The sequence below is a fragment of the Peromyscus leucopus genome, chromosome 8b, assembly GCF_004664715.2.
Source record: "Peromyscus leucopus breed LL Stock chromosome 8b, UCI_PerLeu_2.1, whole genome shotgun sequence".
NCBI lineage: Eukaryota > Metazoa > Chordata > Mammalia > Rodentia > Cricetidae > Peromyscus > Peromyscus leucopus.
The window spans coordinates 82,739,594-82,760,719 of record NC_051086.1 but is presented as its reverse complement, the minus strand read 5'-3'; the positions used below and the strand labels follow the sequence as shown (position 1 = coordinate 82,760,719).

The 21,126-nt window shown below is 47.0% G+C and overlaps 1 protein-coding gene across 4 annotated transcripts in view; it reads left to right on the top strand.

The window, feature by feature from the left end:
• Arsg (arylsulfatase G) overlaps positions 1-21,126 on the top strand; it is a 134,003-nt gene that overhangs the window by 81,544 nt on the left and 31,333 nt on the right. For all 4 annotated transcript variants that reach the window (XM_028865251.2, XM_028865252.2, XM_037201123.1 and 1 more), the window contains 5 exons: positions 1,455-1,502; positions 5,409-5,520; positions 8,133-8,270; positions 15,824-16,020; positions 17,346-17,426. In XM_028865251.2, coding sequence (XP_028721084.1) covers positions 1,455-1,502; positions 5,409-5,520; positions 8,133-8,270; positions 15,824-16,020; positions 17,346-17,426 — 576 coding nt within the window. The remainder of the gene's footprint in view (positions 1-1,454; positions 1,503-5,408; positions 5,521-8,132; positions 8,271-15,823; positions 16,021-17,345; positions 17,427-21,126) is intronic.

Below are 21,126 nucleotides of genomic sequence, written 5' to 3'. Positions count from 1 at the left end.
CCAGGCTTCCCTCAGTTCTTTCTTTCTTTCTTTCTTTCTTTCTTTCTTTCTTTCTTTCTTTCTTTCTTTCTTTCTTTCTTTCTTTCTTTCTTTCTTCCTTCTTCTTCTTCTTCTTCTTCTTCTTCTTCTTCTTCTTCTTCTTCTTCTTCTTCTTCTTCTTCTTCTTCTTCTATTTCTTTTCTGACACAAGGTCTCACTATGTAGTCCTGACTGGCCTGGAACTCACAGAGATCCACCTGCCCCTGTCTTTTGAGTGCTGGCACTAAAGGTCTGCACCACTGCACTTATCCTTAATTTTTTTTTCTTTAAAAAGCTTTCTTTTCAGCTGGGTTTTGCTTTTGGTGGTGGTACATGCCTTTAATCCCAATAGAGACAGGCAGATCTCTGTGAGATCGAAGTCAATCTGGTCTACAGAGCGAGAGCCAGGACAACCAAGGCTACAAGAAGTAACCTTGCCTTGGAAACAAAACAAAACTTGTTTTTAAGATCCACAGGACAGAGCTGGGCATGGCGGTAGAGAAGAGATCTGGAACCTGAGGCCAGCCTGAGCTACGTAGTAAGACCCTTTCTTCAATAAACAGAGCAGTTTGCAGTTTCCAGACAGGGATCATGGACTCATATAGATGCTCATCTTGATTCCCAGGCTGTTAGTTTTTGCTCTGCATGTTTTCTTTAAAAGGTAGTTTGGCTGTGTTCTATTAAGGCCACATCAAACAGTTTACTTAGTCACACGCCTGTGTCTGCTTGCTGGCTTCCTTCCTTCCTTCATGTTGTCAAAGGTCGCCACAGTTTAGATCTTTGGATTGATTTTACATCTTTGGCCGGCTTGCCTTGGCAATGGTTTCCTGGGATCCCGTCCGCAGAGCAAACGAGCTGATCAGAGTTTCCCACAGCGTCAGAGCTCTGCCCCACATCACCCAATTATCTCCTCAGAACGAATGCGCTGGTGGAGCAGGATCTGCAGGTGGCCGAGTTTCTCATTTGCTGCCCTGCAGGTGTCTCAGTGCTAGAGCTGCTGGGGGAAGTGGCCTGTGCCCTGGCCTCTGCACACCGCCGAAGAGCCGACAATGCCCAGAGATGCTGAGGCCAGGCGGGGTGGGGACCAGCACCCGTCTTCATCTTTGCAGGATGCTCCGCAGGGCCTCACAAGTCATGTGCTCCCTGCGAAGGAAGAGGCCCAGCTGGGCAGCATCACTGGGCTGCTGGGAAGAGAGACTAGCCCCAGCTCATCTTTCCCACGTGGTCCTGAGTCATCCAGTCCTTGCTTGCCTCCTGTCTCCTTGTAGGATCCCTTGTGGTCCCAGAGAGCAAAACTCAGCACTGGCAGGCTCTCTTTGTCCTCACGGAGTGTGAAGCTGATGGGAACCTAGTATGTGATTAGCTTCTTGGAAAGTCTGTATGTTTCCATAGAGCCCCATCTGAATCTCTCTCTCTCTCTCTCTTTCTTTCCACAGGCAAATGGCATCTTGGGCACCATGGCCCTTATCACCCCAATTTTCGTGGTAAGAATTCTTTTGGAGTTTGTTCCCTGGGAACAATAAAATAAGGACCCCTGTGTAAAAGAGCATTTGAAGCCATTATATCCCTGGAGATATTCTATGTTAGGACATCTTTGTTTCAAAAGTCACTTAGGTACATGCAGGGTATCAGTGCCCACATCCTCACATTTCTTTCTAGAACCTTCTCTGGTCCTCTGTCTTGTTGTCTGTCTACCCAAAAGACTAGTCAGTCCACTGTGGACCGATCCATTTCCTTCCATCTCCCAGTTCTTGGCGCCTTAGGGAACAGTCTGTGAAGTCCTGATGGCGCAGGTAGAAAGAAGTAAAAAAAAAAAAAAAAAAAAAAAGTCTGATGGTTTGCTGGAGCACAGACCTGTGTCATGGACCTTGATAGAGGAAGCTGCCTCCTGGCCTCTTCCTGCAGCTGTTTGCATCCTCAGACCTCTCACCCCTGGAGAAGAAAGTCAAGACCAGGCTGTCAAAGTGGATTCTCTAGTCACTCAGTGACACACTCTCTGAATGTCAGATTTGCCAAAGTATGAGTGTTCTTTCCAGTTTGTAGCTTGTGCCTCTGCCCTTGCCGTAGCCCTTCCCTTTGCTCGTGGGAACCCGCAGACTGTCCCTTAGAAGCCATTTACCACGTCAGCACATGCAGCCCTTGACCTGTGACGCACGCCTGTCTGTCTGTCCTCCCCTGCCACTTTATACACAAATGGGCAGCCTTTTCCTTCAGAGACAGTCTCTGTTTTACAAACTCCTCCCTCACCTTGCCTCAGCGTCTCTCCCTAACTGTGCAAAGGGCTGCATTGTGCCTGAAGGATCCTTTTAAAGGAACACAGAGGGCAGAAGATGGAGTCGTGCCTTTTAAAAATGGCCGATGGGGGGAAGGAACACCAAGCCTGTGTCCACTGGCCAAAAATTACTCCAGAAGTCTCTCTCTACATATGAGGGGTTGGATTAGCTCTGTTGGTGACATCTTGAGCACTGTTCCTGGAGTCCTGAGCAGAAAGGCATACTAGACTGTACCCTGCTTAGAGGCAGAGGGTCCATGATGGGTTTGTGAGTCTGACCCAGGAGTGGGAAGTGGGAAGAAAGATCCACATATTTGCTGCCTTTGCATCACATAGTGTTGAAAGCCTTCTTGCTTGGGCGCTGTGGGGTTTCTTAGCTGCTCCCTCCCATGTACACTGTCCTGGTTCCCATGAACCCCCCTTTTTCCCTTCCAAACCCACCATGGATCATGTCAAACATCACCCATCCCTCTTATGCATCCATACTCCCCTGCGACTCTTGGTTATTTCAGAGACCAGGGCTCCAGTAAACACGGAGGCTTCTCACTAACTCTGGGGTCTGAGGGCGGTTGATAATCTAAACTAGGAGGTGGTATGCAGACAGCATGGGCCAAATCCAGCAAGCTGTTTCTGTCAATACAGTTTTATTGGAAGCAGTCATGTTCATCTTTGTGCCTATTGCCCACGGGGGTTTTATGCTACAGTGACAGAGCTCAGAAGCCATCATAGAGACTTCTTGCCAACAAAACCTGAAGCATTTACTCACCGTGACAACAGATGATGACAGCTGAGGGTTCTGTCGTTTACCTGTGAGGTATTCAAATCTATTTGTACAGATAAGGTTGACATGGAGCTATCAGGTTTTCTTCAGTACTAGTAACATTTACCAGCCATTCTATATATACTAGTCTAGATTCCTTTCTGCCGTTAGGACAAATGCCATGACCAAAGGGAACTCCGGGAGAAAAGGGTTTATTTGGCTTACACTTCCAGGTCATAGTTCATCATCAAAGAGAGTCAAAGCAGGACCTTAAAGTCTAAACAGACCTGTGTTTAGTTAGCTGTAGCCTGAAACTACCTGCCTTGCCTAGGGAATGGTGCTGCCCACAGTGGGCTGGGTCTTCCTACATCCATGAGCAAAGAAGACAGTTGCTCGGCAACATACTCACGAGCCAGTCTGATCTGGGAGGTCCCTTCATTGAGACCCCTCCCCCTTCTCAGGTCACTCTACGCTATGTCAGGTTGACAGTTAAAGCTAAATGAGATGTAAACCTCCTACTGGTCGATGAGGGTCTGTCTACTGTTCCAGCTTAAGGAATGCAGTGCGAAGGGGAAGAGCCTGTCATTCATGCTGGCAGAGTCTAAAGGCTGTGGATGGACTACGAGAAAGAAAGAGGAAGGGGCTAGCAGGAGGTGGTGAGGAGAGGGGCATTTTACGGGAACTGCACTAGATCTCTGCGGGACTGCTTCTCTCTAGCTTCACTAGTAAGAGCTACAGAGCAGGCGATTCCAGGCAAGCCACTGGCATTCCAGAGTACGAGTCACGTGAGAAACGGGATAGGAAATGTGCCGATGGAGCAGGCCAGAGGCACATGCAGGGGCTGAAGAGGCAAGGCACCCTCCCTGCTTGTCAGGCCCAGTTCGGAGCTTGAGCTGTAGAAGAGACGGGCCGAGGGACAATGACAGAAAACACGGACACAAAGAGTTTGGGTTGCAGCGTTCACATTCTTCCTGCAGCCCATCCCACCTCCCAGCCTTTGAAGTCCTGGCTCAGACACTCATTCTTTAGGAGGCGTGTTGAGATATTATTGCTGTGTCCACCCCACCCACTGCATCTGGGAATATCTTCCTCCTCTGACCCTTCTCGTGGTGAGCCAAGATCTCAGTACATAGGCCAGGCTGGCCCCAAACTCAGGCTCCTTCAACCTCATCCTCCGTTATGCTGGGATTATGCCTGACTCATCCACTTCTCATGGCTTAAAATACCTTATTTTCTTTGTTATAAATGTTATATTACTTTAATTTTGTGTGTGCATACACACGTGTGTGCTGTGGCGTGCATGTGGGGGGTGGTCAGAGGACAACTGTAACATGCTTTCTTTTGGACTACCAACCAGCTCCCAAATCATGACACAGAGCTTTCTTATTCGTTATGAATGCTCGGCCTTATCTTATGTTTGTCCTACTAGCTCTTATAACTTAAATTAACCTGTTTCTCTTCATCTACATTTTGCTCCAGGTTTTTTTTTTTTTTTTTTTTTTTTTTTTTTTTTTTTTTTTTTTTTTTTTTTTTTTTTTTTTTTTTTTTACCTTTCTTTCATTCTGTTTGTCCTACCCTGTGTCTGTCTGACTGGTGGCTGCCTGGCTGACTGGCCCAGGCATCTCCCTTTCTTTCTCCCTTGTTCTCTCTCCCACCCACCCCCTTTTCTCCTCCTACTTATTCTCTGCCCACCAGCCCCGCCTATCCCTCTTCTGCCTGGCTATTGGCCCGTCAGGTTTTTATTAGACCAATCAGATGCCTTAGGCAGGCAATGGAACACATCTTTATATTGTTAAACAAATGCAGCATAAATAAATATCACACATCTTTACATTGTTAAACAAATAGTCCACAATAGACGACTCTTGGGACTCAAGTCTCTCCTTCTACCATACAGTTCTGGAGACTGACCTCACATCATTAGGCTTGTTGGCCAGGATCTTTACCCCCAGAGCCATCTCAGTGGCCCCACATAGAAAGCTTCCCAAGAGCAGAATTTTGATCCCTTAAACTATCATGTATGCAGTGGATCTCTTTTTTTTTTTTTAAATCAAGTACTTACCACATGTATTCATAACTTTAGAGGATGTTAGATGGTCAGCAATTCTTGGTACTTCCTCCTAATCTAGGCTAACTTTCATCACAAGACATTTCACAAAGCTAGTCTTACAGCCAGCACCCCGCAAAGTGATTTTCTTTGCATACTTCAAAGGGATATTAATCAAATCCTCTTTTAATTACACACTCTAGAGCACCGTAATATTAAATCACAGGAAATTAAATTTTGTTTTGCGTGTGAGAGGGCAGGCGTGCTGAGCAGCAGTGAGTGGGGGCGCTAACCCGTTGCCCCTCTTCCAGGTTTTGATTACTACTTTGGAATCCCATACAGCCATGACATGGGCTGTACTGACACCCCCGGCTACAACCACCCTCCTTGTCCAGCATGTCCCCAGAGCAATGGCCTATGGAGGTAAGAATGTCAAAGTGGAGACTGCAGTTCTAGAATAAGTGAGTGAGACTGACGTGGACAGTTGAGGTAGCACACAAGATAAAGAATGCATTCAGAGCAAAAGGTTTTTTAAAATTTTTATTTATGCCCCAATACAAAGATGGGAATTATAATTTTTTTCCTGTTGGAATTTTCCAGAATCTCTGAATTGTTTAGCTCACCTGGGGAGAGCCTGTGTCTGCCAAGATCTCACACAGGTGGGGTCTCCCTCCTCTGCCTGCTGGCTTTGCTCCTAGACTTTCCCTGGCCCAGACTTGGGAGAGAGAGAGAGAGAGAGAGAGAGGACTGCTATACATATACAGAGACAGAGGAGGGAGACACAGAGACAGAAAGAAAAAAAACATATGTATATATATATATATATATACATACACACATATATATACACACACACACACATATATATATATATATATAGAGAGAGAGAGAGAGAGAGAGAGGGAACAGAGAGAGAGAGGGAGACAGTGAAAGAGAAAGACATATACACAGAGATAGAGGGGGGAGACACAGAGACAGAGACAAAGAAAATGAGAGATACAGAGACAGAGAGGGAGACATAGGCAGAGAGACAGGGAGAAAGAGAGAGAGAGAAAGACATACACAGATGGGTGGAGACAGAGACAGAGAGGCAGACAGAGAGAGACATACACAGATAAAGACAGAGAGAGAGAGACACAGAGAGAGAGAGAGTTGCTAAGCCTTACTGAGGTAACAAACTAGCTTGGTCCCGTGCTCCTCCCTGTCAGAGCCTCCCCAGTAGTTATTCCCCGAGCCACAGGTGTCTCAACTGCCTCATTAATCACAGAATAGTTAATATAAAGATGGTTATTTATTGAGAAGTTGTTACATTCTGGGCACTCCTCACCCTTGCCTGTAATCCACGGGACCAGTTTGCCTTGCCTGGGTCACACCAGGGACGGCGGGAGATAAGAACCCGGATTCCAGTCTGAGTCCAGGGCCATGTCCTCCAGGTTTGCTTCTTAGTGCATGGTTGCTGGACCAGCGTTGTGGATATCATCACCTGGGTACACATGGGACATGAAGAAACAGACCCCCCTCCCAGGTCTGTGCTTAATAAGATGGCAGGTGACAGTGTGAAAGGCTGGGGTGTGTCTTGGTGCCTTTCTTACACAGCTGTGTGTGGCCTGGGGGGTCACACCCACAACCCCATGTGGCCATACAATGGCATGAGATATCTCAACCAATGTCTCCCTTTCTCCCCACCCCTATTCCTTCTCTCACCATTAATCTATATTACAATAAAACAGAATTGAAAGCATTGGCTGGTTGGCGTAGACTTGGAATGGCAGTGAAATTCTATCAAGGCAATAAAAAGCTGAACATTCCAGCAACAATACAGAATAACCAAGCCAACATCATAACAACTTTTTATTTTTGTAAAGATTTATTTTTGTGTATGTGTGTGTGCATCTGTGTATAGGTTTGTATATGTGAAAGGAGGTGCCCAAAGAGGCCAGAGAGTGTCGGATCCCTAGAGCTGGAATTACAGGTGGTCTTGAGCCGCCTCCTGTGGGTGTTGGGAACTGAACTTGGGTCCTCTGTAAGAGCAGCATGTGGTCTTAACCGCTAAGCCATCTTTTTAGCTGCAGCGGCTTCCTAAAAAAAAAAAAAGTGTTTGGCAATGATTTCCTCAGTTCGATGACTTCTCCAGCAGGGAGATGTGCTCGGAGGTGGAGCGGAGTTTCCTATGTCCCCGGCCCTCTCCGATTGTCCTCCGGAGGCCATGTGTGATGCTGCAGGACTTCTGTCCTTTCACCCACTTCTTGGTGATGACCAGGGCAGAGAGCTGCCATTTGTCCTCCAGGCATCCCCTGTGAGGGGCACAGGTGACCTTATTCTAGACAGGGGTAAAGTCCAGGAGTGAAGGTAACTTACTCCAGATCGTGGCCAGGGGAGGAGGTGTACAGCCACAAGGCAGCAGCCGGTCAGGTTGACTTTGCCCTCCTAAGGTGGAATTGGCTTTCACCAAGAACTGGTAGCCTTCTGACTTCCTTTTTTTTTTTTTTTTTTTTTTTTTTTTTTTTTTTTTTTTTTTTTAAACTCAGTCCTACACAGTTTCTCCAAACTTTTCAAACATGGTTCACAATGAAAACCACCCTAGGCCATCTGATACAGTCCGCCCTATTATCAGATTCCCACCCCCCACCCCCCACCCCCACATGAAATCCTGGTCAGGGATGGCACCCACGGCACCCAGTGTTGCCCACCATACGTACTATCACTGAGGCGGGACAGTGGAGAGGACCAGTTGTGGGAGTGCTGGTGGGCTATGTATGGGGCTAACCTGTTCAGACCTCAGTGTCTCTCTCTGCAAAATGGGAACTGTAATGTCCCAGGCTCAGAAGTATCTCATCAAGTTTTACAGGGTGGCTGGCTCATCCAAGGAACATAAGCGTCTATTCAAAGGGAAGGGAAAAGCCATGACTGATCTGCTAAATCCCTTGGGACCAGCTATTTCGTGTTTTGCATCTGTGTGTGTCGCAGCACTAAGGCTTTCTGTGACTATTTAGGATGTGAAAATGAGTGCTCCCCTCGCTGTGTTTTCCACGCAGGAGCCCCGAGAGGGACTGTTACACAGATGTGGCCCTTCCTCTCTACGAAAACCTCAACATCGTGGAGCAGCCGGTGAATCTGAGTGGCCTTGCGCGAAAGTATGCAGAAAAGGCGGAGGAGTTCATTGAGCAGGCAAGGTAAGGGGCACAGTGCCTGCTCCTGACCCCTCCTCCACACACACCAAGTCCTCCTGCCCCAGGCCTCTCAGGGCTGAGGCAGAGTTTCATGCTTCGACAAGTATGTGTGTGTATGTCTCCCATATGCTAATAACGTGGATGTTCCTAATGGACTCTTTGGGCCTGGGTTCGAAGTTCCTCAGGTATGTTCCTTCCTGTGGCCTTTGACTGTCCTGCCTTGATTAGCACCATGGTTGTGGGCATTTTTTTCTTCTCTTGCTAGAGTATAAGTTCCTTGAGGGCAGGGCTTGCCCACTGCATTCAGGGTGTTTATTGGATTCATTTGTTAACAGGCAGTATGAGTTCCTTACTGCTGCTATAACAAAGGACCACCAAAATGGTGACTGAAACCAATAGTAACCATAGTAAGTTCTTCTCAGATTTGGATGCTAGATGCCTGAAGCAAGGCTTAGAGGGCTAACATCAAAGTGTGAACAGGGCTTATTCTTTCTGGAGTCTCCAAAAATAATTGTCTCTTTCTTTTTGTTTGTTTGATGTGACAGGATTTCTCTGTGTAGACATCACTGTCCTGGAACTCACTCTGTAGATCAGACTGGCCTTGAACTCAGAGATCCACCTGCCTCTGCCTCCTGAGTGCTGGGATTAAAGGCGTGAGCCATCATTGTCTGGCTTTCTTTTAGCTTCTAATGGCTGCTGGCTTTCCTTGGTTTATATGGCCACATCATTCTAACTTCTGCTTCTTTTGATCCCTTGTTATTTCAAACACTCTTACCCTTCCTCTTTTAGACAGGGACTCATGTAGCCCAAGCTGGCCTCTATCTTGCTATGTACCGAGGATGTCCTTAAGTTTCTGATCTTCCAAATGCTGGGATGTGTCATGCTGCCCAGCCTTCTTCTAAGGACACTAGTTATTAATAGTCAATCAGAAACCAGATGTGACAAAGTCCAGTACTCAGGAACTTAGGAGGCAGAATTCATGGCTAGCCAAAAAAAAAAAAAAAAAGTCAACCAGGAAATCTCAAGACATCTCATTTCAAGATCTTTAACATAATTATACCTGTAAAGTCCCCTTTGCCATGGAAGGTGAATTTCTCCAATTCCAGAGACTAGACTTCAGGTATGTTTGGGGGGTGTTATCCGGTCTCGCACACAAGGTTCCAAATATGCACATCTACAGTGCCCACAAAGCAGGTCTGAAGAGCTAGCTCAGTGGTTGAGCATATTGGCCACCCTTCCAGAGGACCCAGGTTCAATATCCAGCACCCACATGGTGGCTCAGGACCACTTGTAACTCCAGTTCCAGGAGATCTTATTCTTCTAGCCTCCAAGGGCACTGCACCTATGTGGTGCAGAGATACACATGCTGGCAAAATACCCATACACATAATACAGAACTTAAAAAATCTTTCAAAAAGTGGAAAACAGGCTGAACATGGGGCACACATACCCCATCTGTTGTAAACAGTAGCTACTTAACTCCAGCCATTGATGATAGGTGAGCCTGGAATGTGAGCCTGGGGTATCAGATCTTTCCAGTTTCTGGAAGAGAAAGGAAACAGTCTTTAAATGTAGAAACTACTAATTAAAAACAACCAAAAGAGGGTCAGGGATAGCTCAGTGGATAAGGCTGCTTGCTGCTAAGCCTGACAGTATGAGTTGAATCCCTGGGACCGTATGGATAGAAGGAGAGAACCAACTCACAAAAGTTGACCTCTGACCTCCACACACCATGACACTTCTGAATAAACTAAATTAATGTTCAAAGAAGCAAAAAGTAGGGCTGGAGAGATGGCTCAGAGGTTAAGAGCACTGGCCACTCTTCCAGAGGTCCTGAGTTCAATTCCCAGCAACCACATGGTGGCTCACAACCATCTATAATGAGATCTGGTGCCCTCTTCTGGCCTGCAGGGACACATGCAGACAGAACACTGTAAAATAAATGTGAAGAAGAAGGAAAAAACCTTCCTATAAAAAAAAAAAAGCAAAAATAAAAATGACAACAAAATCCATACTACTGTGTGTGAGGGTGGCCGTTGTCCACACCACTGTGTGTGAGGGTGGCCATTGTCCATACCACTGTGGTGAGGGTGGCCGTTGTCCATTCTTGTCCTGTCATCTGAAAGAATGACTGGAAGTGTGATTGATTTAATCTCCCTCCCGAGGTCCTAAGCTTCTCTTAGGTTTACAACTGTCACTAAAGTAGCAAGAAGACACAAACGTGCCCTGTGGCTGCCTGCTCATGTAGAATTCAAATGGCTTCATGTGTGGATGGCTGAGCAGACAACTCCTGACTGTGCAGCATCCTACAGCCTGTGCTCAGCCATGTTGGACTTGTCTAGAGACACCGTCAAGGAGGGCAGAAGTAGCAGTGAAATAGACTCAGTTGTCTGTATGTGCTCTTCATAATACAGGCCATTACTTCAGGCCCAGATCTCAGCGTAGCCTCCCAGGACATTAGAGGTTCCATCTGAATAATTCCCCAGACTTTACTGAGAAACGCTGTCAATGGTTTTTTCCTCAGATTTCTGGTATAGATGGAGCTTTTATGATCTGGAAGGTTGAGCATCTCCCGGCTTCCTGCAGCTCTGAAATGGCTCTAGATCCCTTTGTCCTATGACAGACAGGCAGATGCTTTGTGGTTGGCGAGGGCAGTTTCCTGCTGTTTTGCGGTCTCAGCCTTCTGACAGGAGGCATGGCAGCTGGTTGGGGCTGGGGACCGTGTAATGCTTGCGCTGCAGGGGTGGTGCAGCCTGACACCCATCAGTTGAGGGACTCATTAAGAGACACATCACTGATGCTCTCTCCATAGCAAACAAAGAAAGTGAAGAGTTGGCCAATTCCTTAAAGCTAAAGGTAATGAGTCGGTTGTCTTCTTAACTTTTCAGAAGGTAATCATAGGGCGTGCAGGTTTAAGATTTGACCTGCCAATCCATCCATGACTTCCTCACTGTAACAGAAAAGTCCCCTGGACCTGCTCACATCTGTGCTGGCTAGTTTCATGTCAGCTTGACACAAGCTAAAGTCATCTGAGAGGAAGGAACCTCAATTATGAAAATTCCTCCATAAGATCAGGCTGTAGACAAGTCTTGAGGGCATTTTTTAAATTAGTGATCAATGGGGGAGGGCCCAGCCCATGGTGGGTGGTGCCATCCCTGGGCTGGTGGTCCTGGGTTCTGTAAGAAAGCAGGCTGAGCAAGCCATGGGAAGCAAGCCAGTAAGCAGCACCCCTCCATGGCTTCTGCATCAGCTCCTGCCCCCAGGTTCCTGCCCTGTTTGAGTTCCTGTCCTGACTTCTTCCAGTGATGAACAGTGCTGTGGAAGTGTAAGCCAAATAAACCCTTTCATCCCCAAGTTGTTGTTTGCTGTGGGATGTTCTGTATGTCAAATTGCCCTTATTGGTCAATAAATAAAATACTGATTGGCCAGTGGCTAGGCAGGAAGTATAGGCAGGACTAACAGAGAGGAGAAAAGAAAGAACAGGAAGGCAGAAGGAGTCACTGCCAGCCGCCGCCAGGACAAGCAGAATGTGAAGATGCTGGTAAGCCACGAGCCACGTGGCAAGGTATAGATTTATGGAAATGGATTAATTTAAGATATAAGTACAGTTAGCAAGAAGCCTGCCATGTCCATACAGTTTTAAGCAATATAAGTCTCTGTGTTTACTTGGTTGGGTCTGAGCGGCTGTAGGACTGGCAGGTGACAAAGATTTGTCCTGACTGTGGGCAAGGCAGGAAAACTCTAGCTACAGTTGTTGTTGTTGTTTTGGTTTTTCGGGACAGTGTTTCTCTATGTAGCTTTGGAGCCTGTCCTGGAACTCATTCTGTAGCCCAGGGTGTTCTCAAACTCACAGAGATCCACCTGCTTCTGCCTCCCGAGTGCTGGGATTAAAGGCGTGGGCCACCACCTCCCGGCTCCCCTCCCCCCCAAGTTGTTTTTGGTCATGGTGTTTCATCACAGCAGTAGTAACTGGCTAAGACAACACCTGCCTGGGAATAGAGAATAGAGGGCTTGGCGAGTAAAGTGGGTGAGTTGGGCAGAAGAATAGGTGTTGACTTGGTGTGTTTGAAACCAGAGTTTTCTGGGAAATCTGGTATGTAGTCAATACGCAGATGTTATGGATTATGTATCTGTGTCCCCTACGATTCAAGACCCTCAGTCACATGAGACATGTCTAACTTTTTGACACAACTTGTCATTTACAAAGTTTATTTTTGCAAACTGCACAACCAAGGTACCAAAGAAAATCACATCTGCACATAAAAATCTTATGTTTTAAATAAGTTTATGTTTGGCAGCATTCATAGATACCCTGTGTACATGTGGCCTAAGGGGGTGGAAGCTGGATACACCTTCACCTGGTGGGATATTATTAGAGGTGGGGAACCTTTGGAAAGTGTTTAGGTCCAGACCAGGTTGGAAGGATGGAGTCCCTGTGATTGGATCAGTGCCCTTACCAGGAAATGGTAAGTTTCTCTCTCTCTTAGGGGTGAAAGGGAGAAAGAGTCCAAGAATGGAGACACGGGACTTCCCATGGGCTAGAACTGTGGGAGTAAAGATTTGCTTGTATTCACCCGGCCTGTGGTCTTTCTGTTCAAGCAGCCTCAATTAGGACATGTGTATCATTCATAACAGTGTCTTAACGACGCGTAGATGAAAACCGAACCTTTGAGAGCTGGAGCCTTAGCTTTGCCAAGTCCTGTCTTTTGCTTGATTTGCCTTTGCAGAATGTGGTGCTCTGAGCAAAGTAGCCACGGTCTTCCTCAGATCAGCTGTGTCTGCTTGCAAGAGGCCACCAGGAATGGGCTCACTGTTGACATGCTCTCCTAGAAGGAGGGGTGAGGAGGCCACCTGAGATTCCAGCAGCTTTCCCCAGATGTTTGTATGTGGGAATTGCCCCAATTACACGTGGCCTCGACGTCTTGGAAGGTGCTGGAATGTAGGCTTGGGAGGTAAACTGAGATGGGTACCATCTACAATGATGTGGGGAAGCCATCTTCATGTTAGGTGAAGACTTTCCAGTTCAGCTACTTTGGGGTTCACCCTCACTGCTCTAGGCAACTCCACTCATGTTCTGTAAGCCCAATACACTTGTGCATCCCCCAGGGTGATCTTCGGTGAAATCATATTTTAGTTTGTTGTTGTGACCTCATAAGGAGGGATCAGACGTTGTTTATATCTCCCCCGGGAAGGAATTTCTGAAAAACTTGCCCCCTTCCTTACCTTCTCCACCCTCTGCCACTCCCTATTCACTCCTACCATGGTGGTCTGTTCCCTCCCCATCTTCCTTCCCATCCCAGATGCCACCAGCGCCAGCAGACAGGGTTCTAGACTCAGTTTGAAGACCCATTTGTCCACCCATCTCCATCCCTCTTTGTTTTCCTGTTTGAATGCTGGGATGAATGATGGATCTCCGAGTAAATGAACAAATAGCCTGTTAGCAGTCAGAGTGATGCCCCTGCCTTGGGTGGTCACCACGCGATCCTCTTCACCTTTATTTATTTATTTAGTTGTTTGTTTGTTTGATTGATTTTATGAGACAGGGTCATATATCATATGCTAGCCTTGAACTCCTGACGTAATCAAGCATGACGTTGCAGTTCTGGTCTTCCTGCCTTCACCCACTGAGTGCTGGATGACAGGTTTGCACCACTGTTAAGTTTTAGATTAGGGGAGGTGTTGAGTCAAGAGGACTCTGCAATGGATTACTGGGGAGTGGGAAGTCTGTTACAAGAGTTATCAGTGCCATGGACTGAGAGAGAGTTTCGGGTAGTTGTAATATGCCCAGTGTGCATGCTAGGGACCGAGCCTGGGTCCTCTGCAGGAGAGCTAACCATTCTTATGCACTGAGCCGTCTCTCCAGCCCCACCCCAAGAAATTTTACAATACCTCAGGTATATAAAATAGGCACATAAACTAAACGTGTACTGATAATAAATCATAAAAAGATTATTTTCCAACAATTCTGTGACACACATGTAATTTTACCATTCATTCAAGATGAAATATGCTTGTTTATTTTTACATGAAGATTTGAATCCTCCAAGGTGTAGAGCCTCTTCAGAGCTCATTGATGTTACAGTTTTATAATCATGTTGAAAATACTGCTTCACACAGATATGTAGTACAAAGTGGCAAAAGTATGTTTAGCACCATTTTAGAAGTGATTGGGAAGTCTGTCCTGATGGTAAGTCAAAATTCATCGAGTGATATAGAAAAGAAAAAAGAAACTCAAGTTAGCAACAAACAGCTTTTTTTTTTTTTTTTTTGGTTTTTCGAGACAGGGTTTCTCTGCGTAGCTTTGCGCCTTTCCTGGAGCTCACTTGGTAGCCCAGGCTGGCCTCGAACTCACAGAGATCCGCCTGGCTCTGCCTCCCGAGTGCTGGGATTAAAGGCGTGCGCCACTACCGCCGGCTAACAAACAGCTTTTTTAAAAAAATATTTCTATTGTGTGTATGAGTGTTTGCCTGCATGTATGTATGTGCACCATGCATGGGCAGTACCTGGGGAGGCCAGAAGAGAGCGTCAGGGCCAGATGAGATGGGGTAGTAGAATTAGAGGTTAAACTTCAGACTTTGTTGTATATTAGGCAAGCATACTATTCCCTTACCTATATCCCCAGGCCATTTTCTCCTTTTTATTTTGAGACAAGGGTTCATTAAGTTTCCTAGGCTGGTCTTAAACTCACCATGTAGCTCAGTCAGGCCTTGAACTTGTGATCTTTTTATCTCAATTTTCCAAGTAGTTAGGCCTGCCCCTGTGGAGTCTTTGCTAGGAGGCCACCCCACTTCCCTCAAGCCTTTCATCACACGTTTTCCAGGTTTAGTGTAGAATAGAGCCTTGATCTAAATGTCCCCTGTGGTCACACATATCCCTGTGGCTGTATCTTCTAGAACAGCGGTTCTCAACCTTAGGGTTGTGACCCCTTTGGGGGTCAAACAACCCTTTCACAGGGGTTGCATCTCAGATATCCTGCATATCAGATAGTTACATTACGATTCATAACAATAGTAAAATTACAGTTATGAAGTAGCAATGCAATAATTTTATGGTTGGGGGGTCACCACAACATGAGGGACTGTACTTAAGGGTCGCAGCATTGGGACGGTTGAGAACCACTAGAATTAACACGGTGATCAGGACACTTGACCTCTGATGTGCAGCAAAGAGCATAGGTCTGCTCTGGGCAGATGAGCTGAAATCCAGACTGTCTCTACTAGTTGCATAACCGGAAGGAGTCCTTAGATCCCTCTCAGTTTCTGATTCATTCCCTGAAAGGGGAAATGGGATTTTACCCTGAGGATGGTCATAGACAACATCCCTGTGTAATAGCTCTTATTACACAGAATATGAGCCATCGTTACAGTGTGGTACTTTTCTGACCGGCCAGCCAGGTGACTTCCACATTTCCTTAGAAGATGGCAGACAGATGCATTATCCTTGAGCCTGCAGGACAGGTCCTGTGGTGGGGTTTTCTCTGAGGTCAGGAGGGACTGCTGAGACCCTAGACTAGAGCAGCCTCCTGCAGAGGCTCCGAGTTTTCCTGTTTCTTCCAGCACCAGTGGAAGACCCTTCCTGCTCTATGTGGGCCTGGCGCACATGCATGTGCCTTTGTCTGCGACGCCACCGTTGGAAAACCCACGGAGCCAACGGCTGTACCACGCAAGTCTCCGCGAGATGGACAGTCTGGTAGGGCGGATCAAGGACAAGGTGGACCACGTGGCAAAAGAAAACACGCTCCTCTGGTTTACAGGTAAAGTAGAAATGTCCACCTGGCTGGGGTCTAGTAGACAACCGCACAGGGTCTGTGGAGAGCAGAGTCTGGTCATGTGACGTCTTTAACAGGGAAGGGGCTGAGCGTGTTGTCTATTGAGTTCTCCATGATTGAGTCATGGAGGAAGATTTGTACTGACAGAGCATGCACTTTCCTGGTCCTGTAGATGTTGACTAGGGTCTGCTGACTATTTACTCTTACTTGTTTAAGAGTGACTTTGACATTGTGAACTTGCGTAGTCCTTTACCATCTCCTCCCTGGTCCCAGTGATAGTGGTTACTACCGGCTGAATCTTTAGTCAGGTGGCTCCAGAACTGAATTAACGACCCCTTTAAAGGGCTCACATATAGCCAGGCATGGTAATACACAGCACTCCATAGAGTTCTAGCACTTCGGACTGGAGAGATGGCTCAGTGGTTAAGAGCACTGGCTGCTCTACCAGAGAACCCAGGTTCAATTCCCAGCACCCACATGGTAGCTCACAACTGTCTGTAACCCCAATTCCAGGGGATCTGACACCCTCATACAGACTATGTACAGGCAAAACACCGATGTGCATTAAAGAAATAAATCTTTAAAACAACAACAACAAAAGAATTCTAGCACTTCAGAGTCTAAGGCAAGAAGATCTCTAGTTTAAGACTAGGGTGGGCTGTAGAGTGAATTTGAGGAGGACAGTCTGGGGTATATACAACAAGACTGTCTCAGAAAAATCCAAAGGTGTGTGTATGTGGGGGGTTGTTACACCGATATTTTATGTCTCAGGTCTCTATGTTGAAGTGGCAGCTGCTTTGGGTCAAGTTGAAACCTGGTTCTCAATATATGCTAATGGGAGAGTAGGATCTAGCCCACTGTGTACTGTAAGGTAGAAAGACAATGTACTGGAGTTCCAGGTGTGTCAAGGATGCTTAGTGAACAGTGGCTGGGCTGACACAAATGATGGTAGTCATGGATTGCTAACACCACCTGAATGGGATGTGAGCGTGGAAGTTAAGGGTGGGGCTCACTGGGTCAGGGCAACCAACCCCCCCCCCCCTTAGAGCCTAGTAGAGATGGAATCACTGAGACAGAGTTTTAGCTGAGTGTGATATGCAAGCCCAGCACTTGGGAAGCATAGGAAGGAGGAGGTCCATGCTGCATGGGGTAGCCGGGCACTGACATCCACTCCTACAAGGAACACTTCAAATATAGGGATCATGCTTGTCTTTCTGTCCAGTCCCTGATGAGCGCAGGGTTCTGGCCAGAGAGGAGGGTCAGAAAAAGAGACCCACTGACCATCTCCCGTTTCTTTTTCTGCTTTCTAGGTGACAACGGCCCATGGGCTCAGAAGTGTGAGCTGGCAGGCAGCACGGGTCCCTTCTTTGGACTGTGGCAAACCCGCCAAGGTATTGGAGAAGTTTATCCAGTGGCATCAGATCCCGCTCGGGAAGCTGAGTGCTGGTGTGGGGTTTTGTCTTGGGGACAGCTATCTTGTGTCCTGGCCCGTTATGAAGCAGGGATGTAGTGGTTCACCAGCCACCAACTCTCAGAGAAGAAACAGATTGGGGTGGAGAGAAATTGTGTGTTCGTCATGGACCATCTCTTTCTGTCCTTTCTTTTCTTCCCTTAATCCTGACAAACCAGCCCATAAACTGTGCAGTCAGTATGCTTTGCCTTCATTCACTTTGCTGCCTCTCTTTTCTTCCTTTGCCCCTTTTCTTCTCTTCCCCACACTGCTCCATTCAACCATTCAACCAAGAAATATTTAGTGCATAAGTCTGCGAGGTTGGGATTGGGTTGTTTTGTGTGACAGGGTCTCCCTATGTAACCCTGGCTAGCCTAGAACTCACTATGTAGACCAGGCTGGCCTTAAATTTACAGAGATCCTTCTGCCTCTGCTTCTGGAGTGCTGGGGTTGAAGGTGTTTGCCACCACGCCTGGCCCTCTGCAAGGCTGTTATATATGTCGTCTGTAAGCCTTGTAATAGTGGAAGGTAACTAGCCATGACTTCACTTAGAGATGAAGATAGAACCCCAAAGGAATTGAGTCACTTGCCCAAGGTCACACAGTTGGTGAGAAGACACCAGGTTTGCCACTACAGCCAAAGTAGGTGCTCTCCGCACATACCCGGCGGCCTCCTATGGCCATTTCTGGCTCTGTGCAAATGTACTTGAGTCAGATGCTCACTTCCCATCTGGTCTGGAAAAGTTCCCAACAAGGAAGGACCTTATGTTCTGAGGGAGCATCCACACTGGGGACAAGTGTGCAGGGCAAAGGTTTGAAAAGTTCCATGCGCCTTTGATGCGCAGACTCCTCCTGGAAGCATTTGTTTTAGGGAGTTATTTCAGCCAAGGGCACGGTGCGGATGCGTGATGCACGTTGCAGTAGGTTAAAGAGCCAGCGGGATCCAGTTCAAATACTCAGCGAGGGGAGTGTTTGACGGACTTAACCATTTAAAGGGACATCAAAGAATCAGTAACCTGATGGACATTTATTGACTTGGGAATATTTACATTCAGTATTTTTCAGTGAATGAAACAAGTTATAAAATAATATGCAACATCTATGCATGTACTTTATGTAACTATGCATTGTTCAAAGTATAGCTTTATTACATAAAAGTAAGCTTATGTCTTAGAAAAATCTTGAAGGAGGTAGGAAAGCTACAGAAGCTTAGCAGTGGTTACTCTGGGTTTGAGAGGGAGTTTACATGTGATTCCCAATCCCTGCCTCCCATGGCAAACTGCTGCTGTTTCGTAAAGGTGTAAAAGAGGGATCAGAGGTGTAGTTGAGTGGTAGAGCGCTTGCTCAGCATGAGTGAGTTTGACATATAGCACTAAAAACATTTTAACCCTGTAGAAAGTGGAATGGGGAGTTAGCTCAGTCAGTAGGGTGCTTGCCTAGGATGTAACTCAGTCAGTAGGGTGCTTGCCTAGGGTGTAGCTCGGTCCTTTGTTCAATCCCCAACATCCCATAAACCAAGTGTGGTGGCACATGCCTGTAATCTGAGCACTCGGAAGTGGAGGTAAGTGGAATCAGAAGTTCCTGGTCACCCTTGACTGTGTTGTAAGTTCTAAGTCGGCTGGGATATTTGAAACACTGTCAAAACAACATTAGAAACAAGTCCCGTCCTTCCCTTCCTTCCTTGTCCGAGCATGTGTTGAGCACCTGCTGTTTCCTGCTCTTCCTATTTGTTGAGAATCTATTATATGCCAGGAGCAGTACTTTTTCCAGGGATACAAAGACAAGCAAGGCTTCTGACCTGAAGGAATCATGGTCTTTAATAGCACTTCTCAGGCTGTGTTGTGTAGACACAGCAAGATCCTGTGGGGATCTTGCTAAAACGAAGTTTCCACCCACGGGGTCATCAGTTGATGGTGGTGGTTTTGCGTTTTTTTGTGGTACTCCAGGACAAAGCTGACATCACTGGTCACTTTGAGAACCACCAGCCTAGAACATTGTTGTCTGTGAAACCTGAATCTGCCGCTTATGTCTCTGGACCTGTGGTCCCCCGAGTTGGGTGTGGTGGTGCAATGTTCGTAATTTTAGTACTCAGGAGACTGAGGCAGAAGGATTTCCACCAGTTCGAGACCAAGCTGGGCTCCACAGTGAGTTCAGAGTCAGCCTGGGCTATGTAAGGGGACTGTCTCAAAAAGCCAAAACAAGTAACAACAATAACAATAACTACAGCATCAAAGACAAAACAAAACAAACCCCTGTGGTTTCCTGATTGTTAGCTGTGTGACTTCCTCATAGGAAGATGAGTCATAGTAGTGTGTGTGTGTGTGTGTGTGTGTGTGTGTGTGTGTGTGTGTGTGTGTGTATGACCTTGAACTCAGGCTCCTCCTGCTTAGCCCCATGAATGCTGAGATCACAGGCATGTGCTACCATATCCAGTAAGCCAAGCATTATTCACAAGAGAAGTAGAATTAGGATCTTCAGCATTCAAAGCATGCCAGAGTTGGGAGAGAACTTGAACTCACTTCCTGGTAGGACATAGAGGCTGAGGAGGATGGAAGGTTTCCCCCAGGCCAGCTGGTCAGATGATGGAAGAGGGTCAATGATCTGAGTTCGTACCACAGCTCATGTGACCGTGGTTGCCCCCACCTTTCAAAACCTGATCGTTGCTTAGCTGTCTGGAAAATCCTGTGTTGTTTCTTTGAACTCCGTGGTTGTCAAGGTAAACATGGTTAGCCCCCGTGACCATCAGAATCGTTCTAAGTCAGTGGGAGGAGGGAAGATAAAGAGGCCTATGGGCTTGGAAGCTTTGCTGGGGCTTGAGTCTCAACTGTGTAGTAAGGAATAGAAGCTTAGTTCTTCTGTGTTGGAAGGTGATGGCCCCCTTCATTACACAATGAGCGGAGGATCACACGGAGGCATTTAACAGACACCCAGCCTGGTGCATATGACTCCTACCAGTAACCCCCGTGAGACCCAGCTTCTTCATTCATAGCAGAAACAACCTGGGCATCCTTCTCCAAAAGGAGAACTAGATTTAGGCTGAAACAAGCCCTGGGAAGGACTTGCTTACAGAAGTGCCAGACAGACAGACAACCCATGGCTGACCTCTCAGAGTGTCTTGTCTTGGGAAACTGCTCAGAGCTGGGGCCAGCTACCTTCTTGTTACACCGTGCGGGGCAAGGCTTTCCGGTCAATTTGATGACTAACTGTGGGATCTATGGGCACAAAGCTTGAACTGGTGATGGGGTCGGGGCTGGGTGCCACTCTTTTGTTTTCAAAAGTCTCAAAGTAAACTTGGCCTGAAAATGATGTAAAAGTAACTGCCCCACCCCAGCTTTCCATCCTCCATCCCACAGCAATCCTTCTTCTTGCCACCTGGAACGCTGCAGGGGCCTGACTCTAGGAAGCCAGGTCGAAGCCCTACTGCGGCTGGAAGGGAGCTGGGTCTGTGAGTGAAGAGGGCTGGGTCCTTCTGGACCACCTGCTCCTCCTGACCTAGGTTTCTGTCTTAGGAAGCCCACACATTCCCCCTGTAAGGCCAGTCTCAAGAGCCCACAAAAGAGAGAAGACAATGTTTTCGCAACGGAGTAGGACAAACAGTCCTGGGAGCCCTGCTCCTTTCTCCCCAAGCCAGCTTGCTACGTC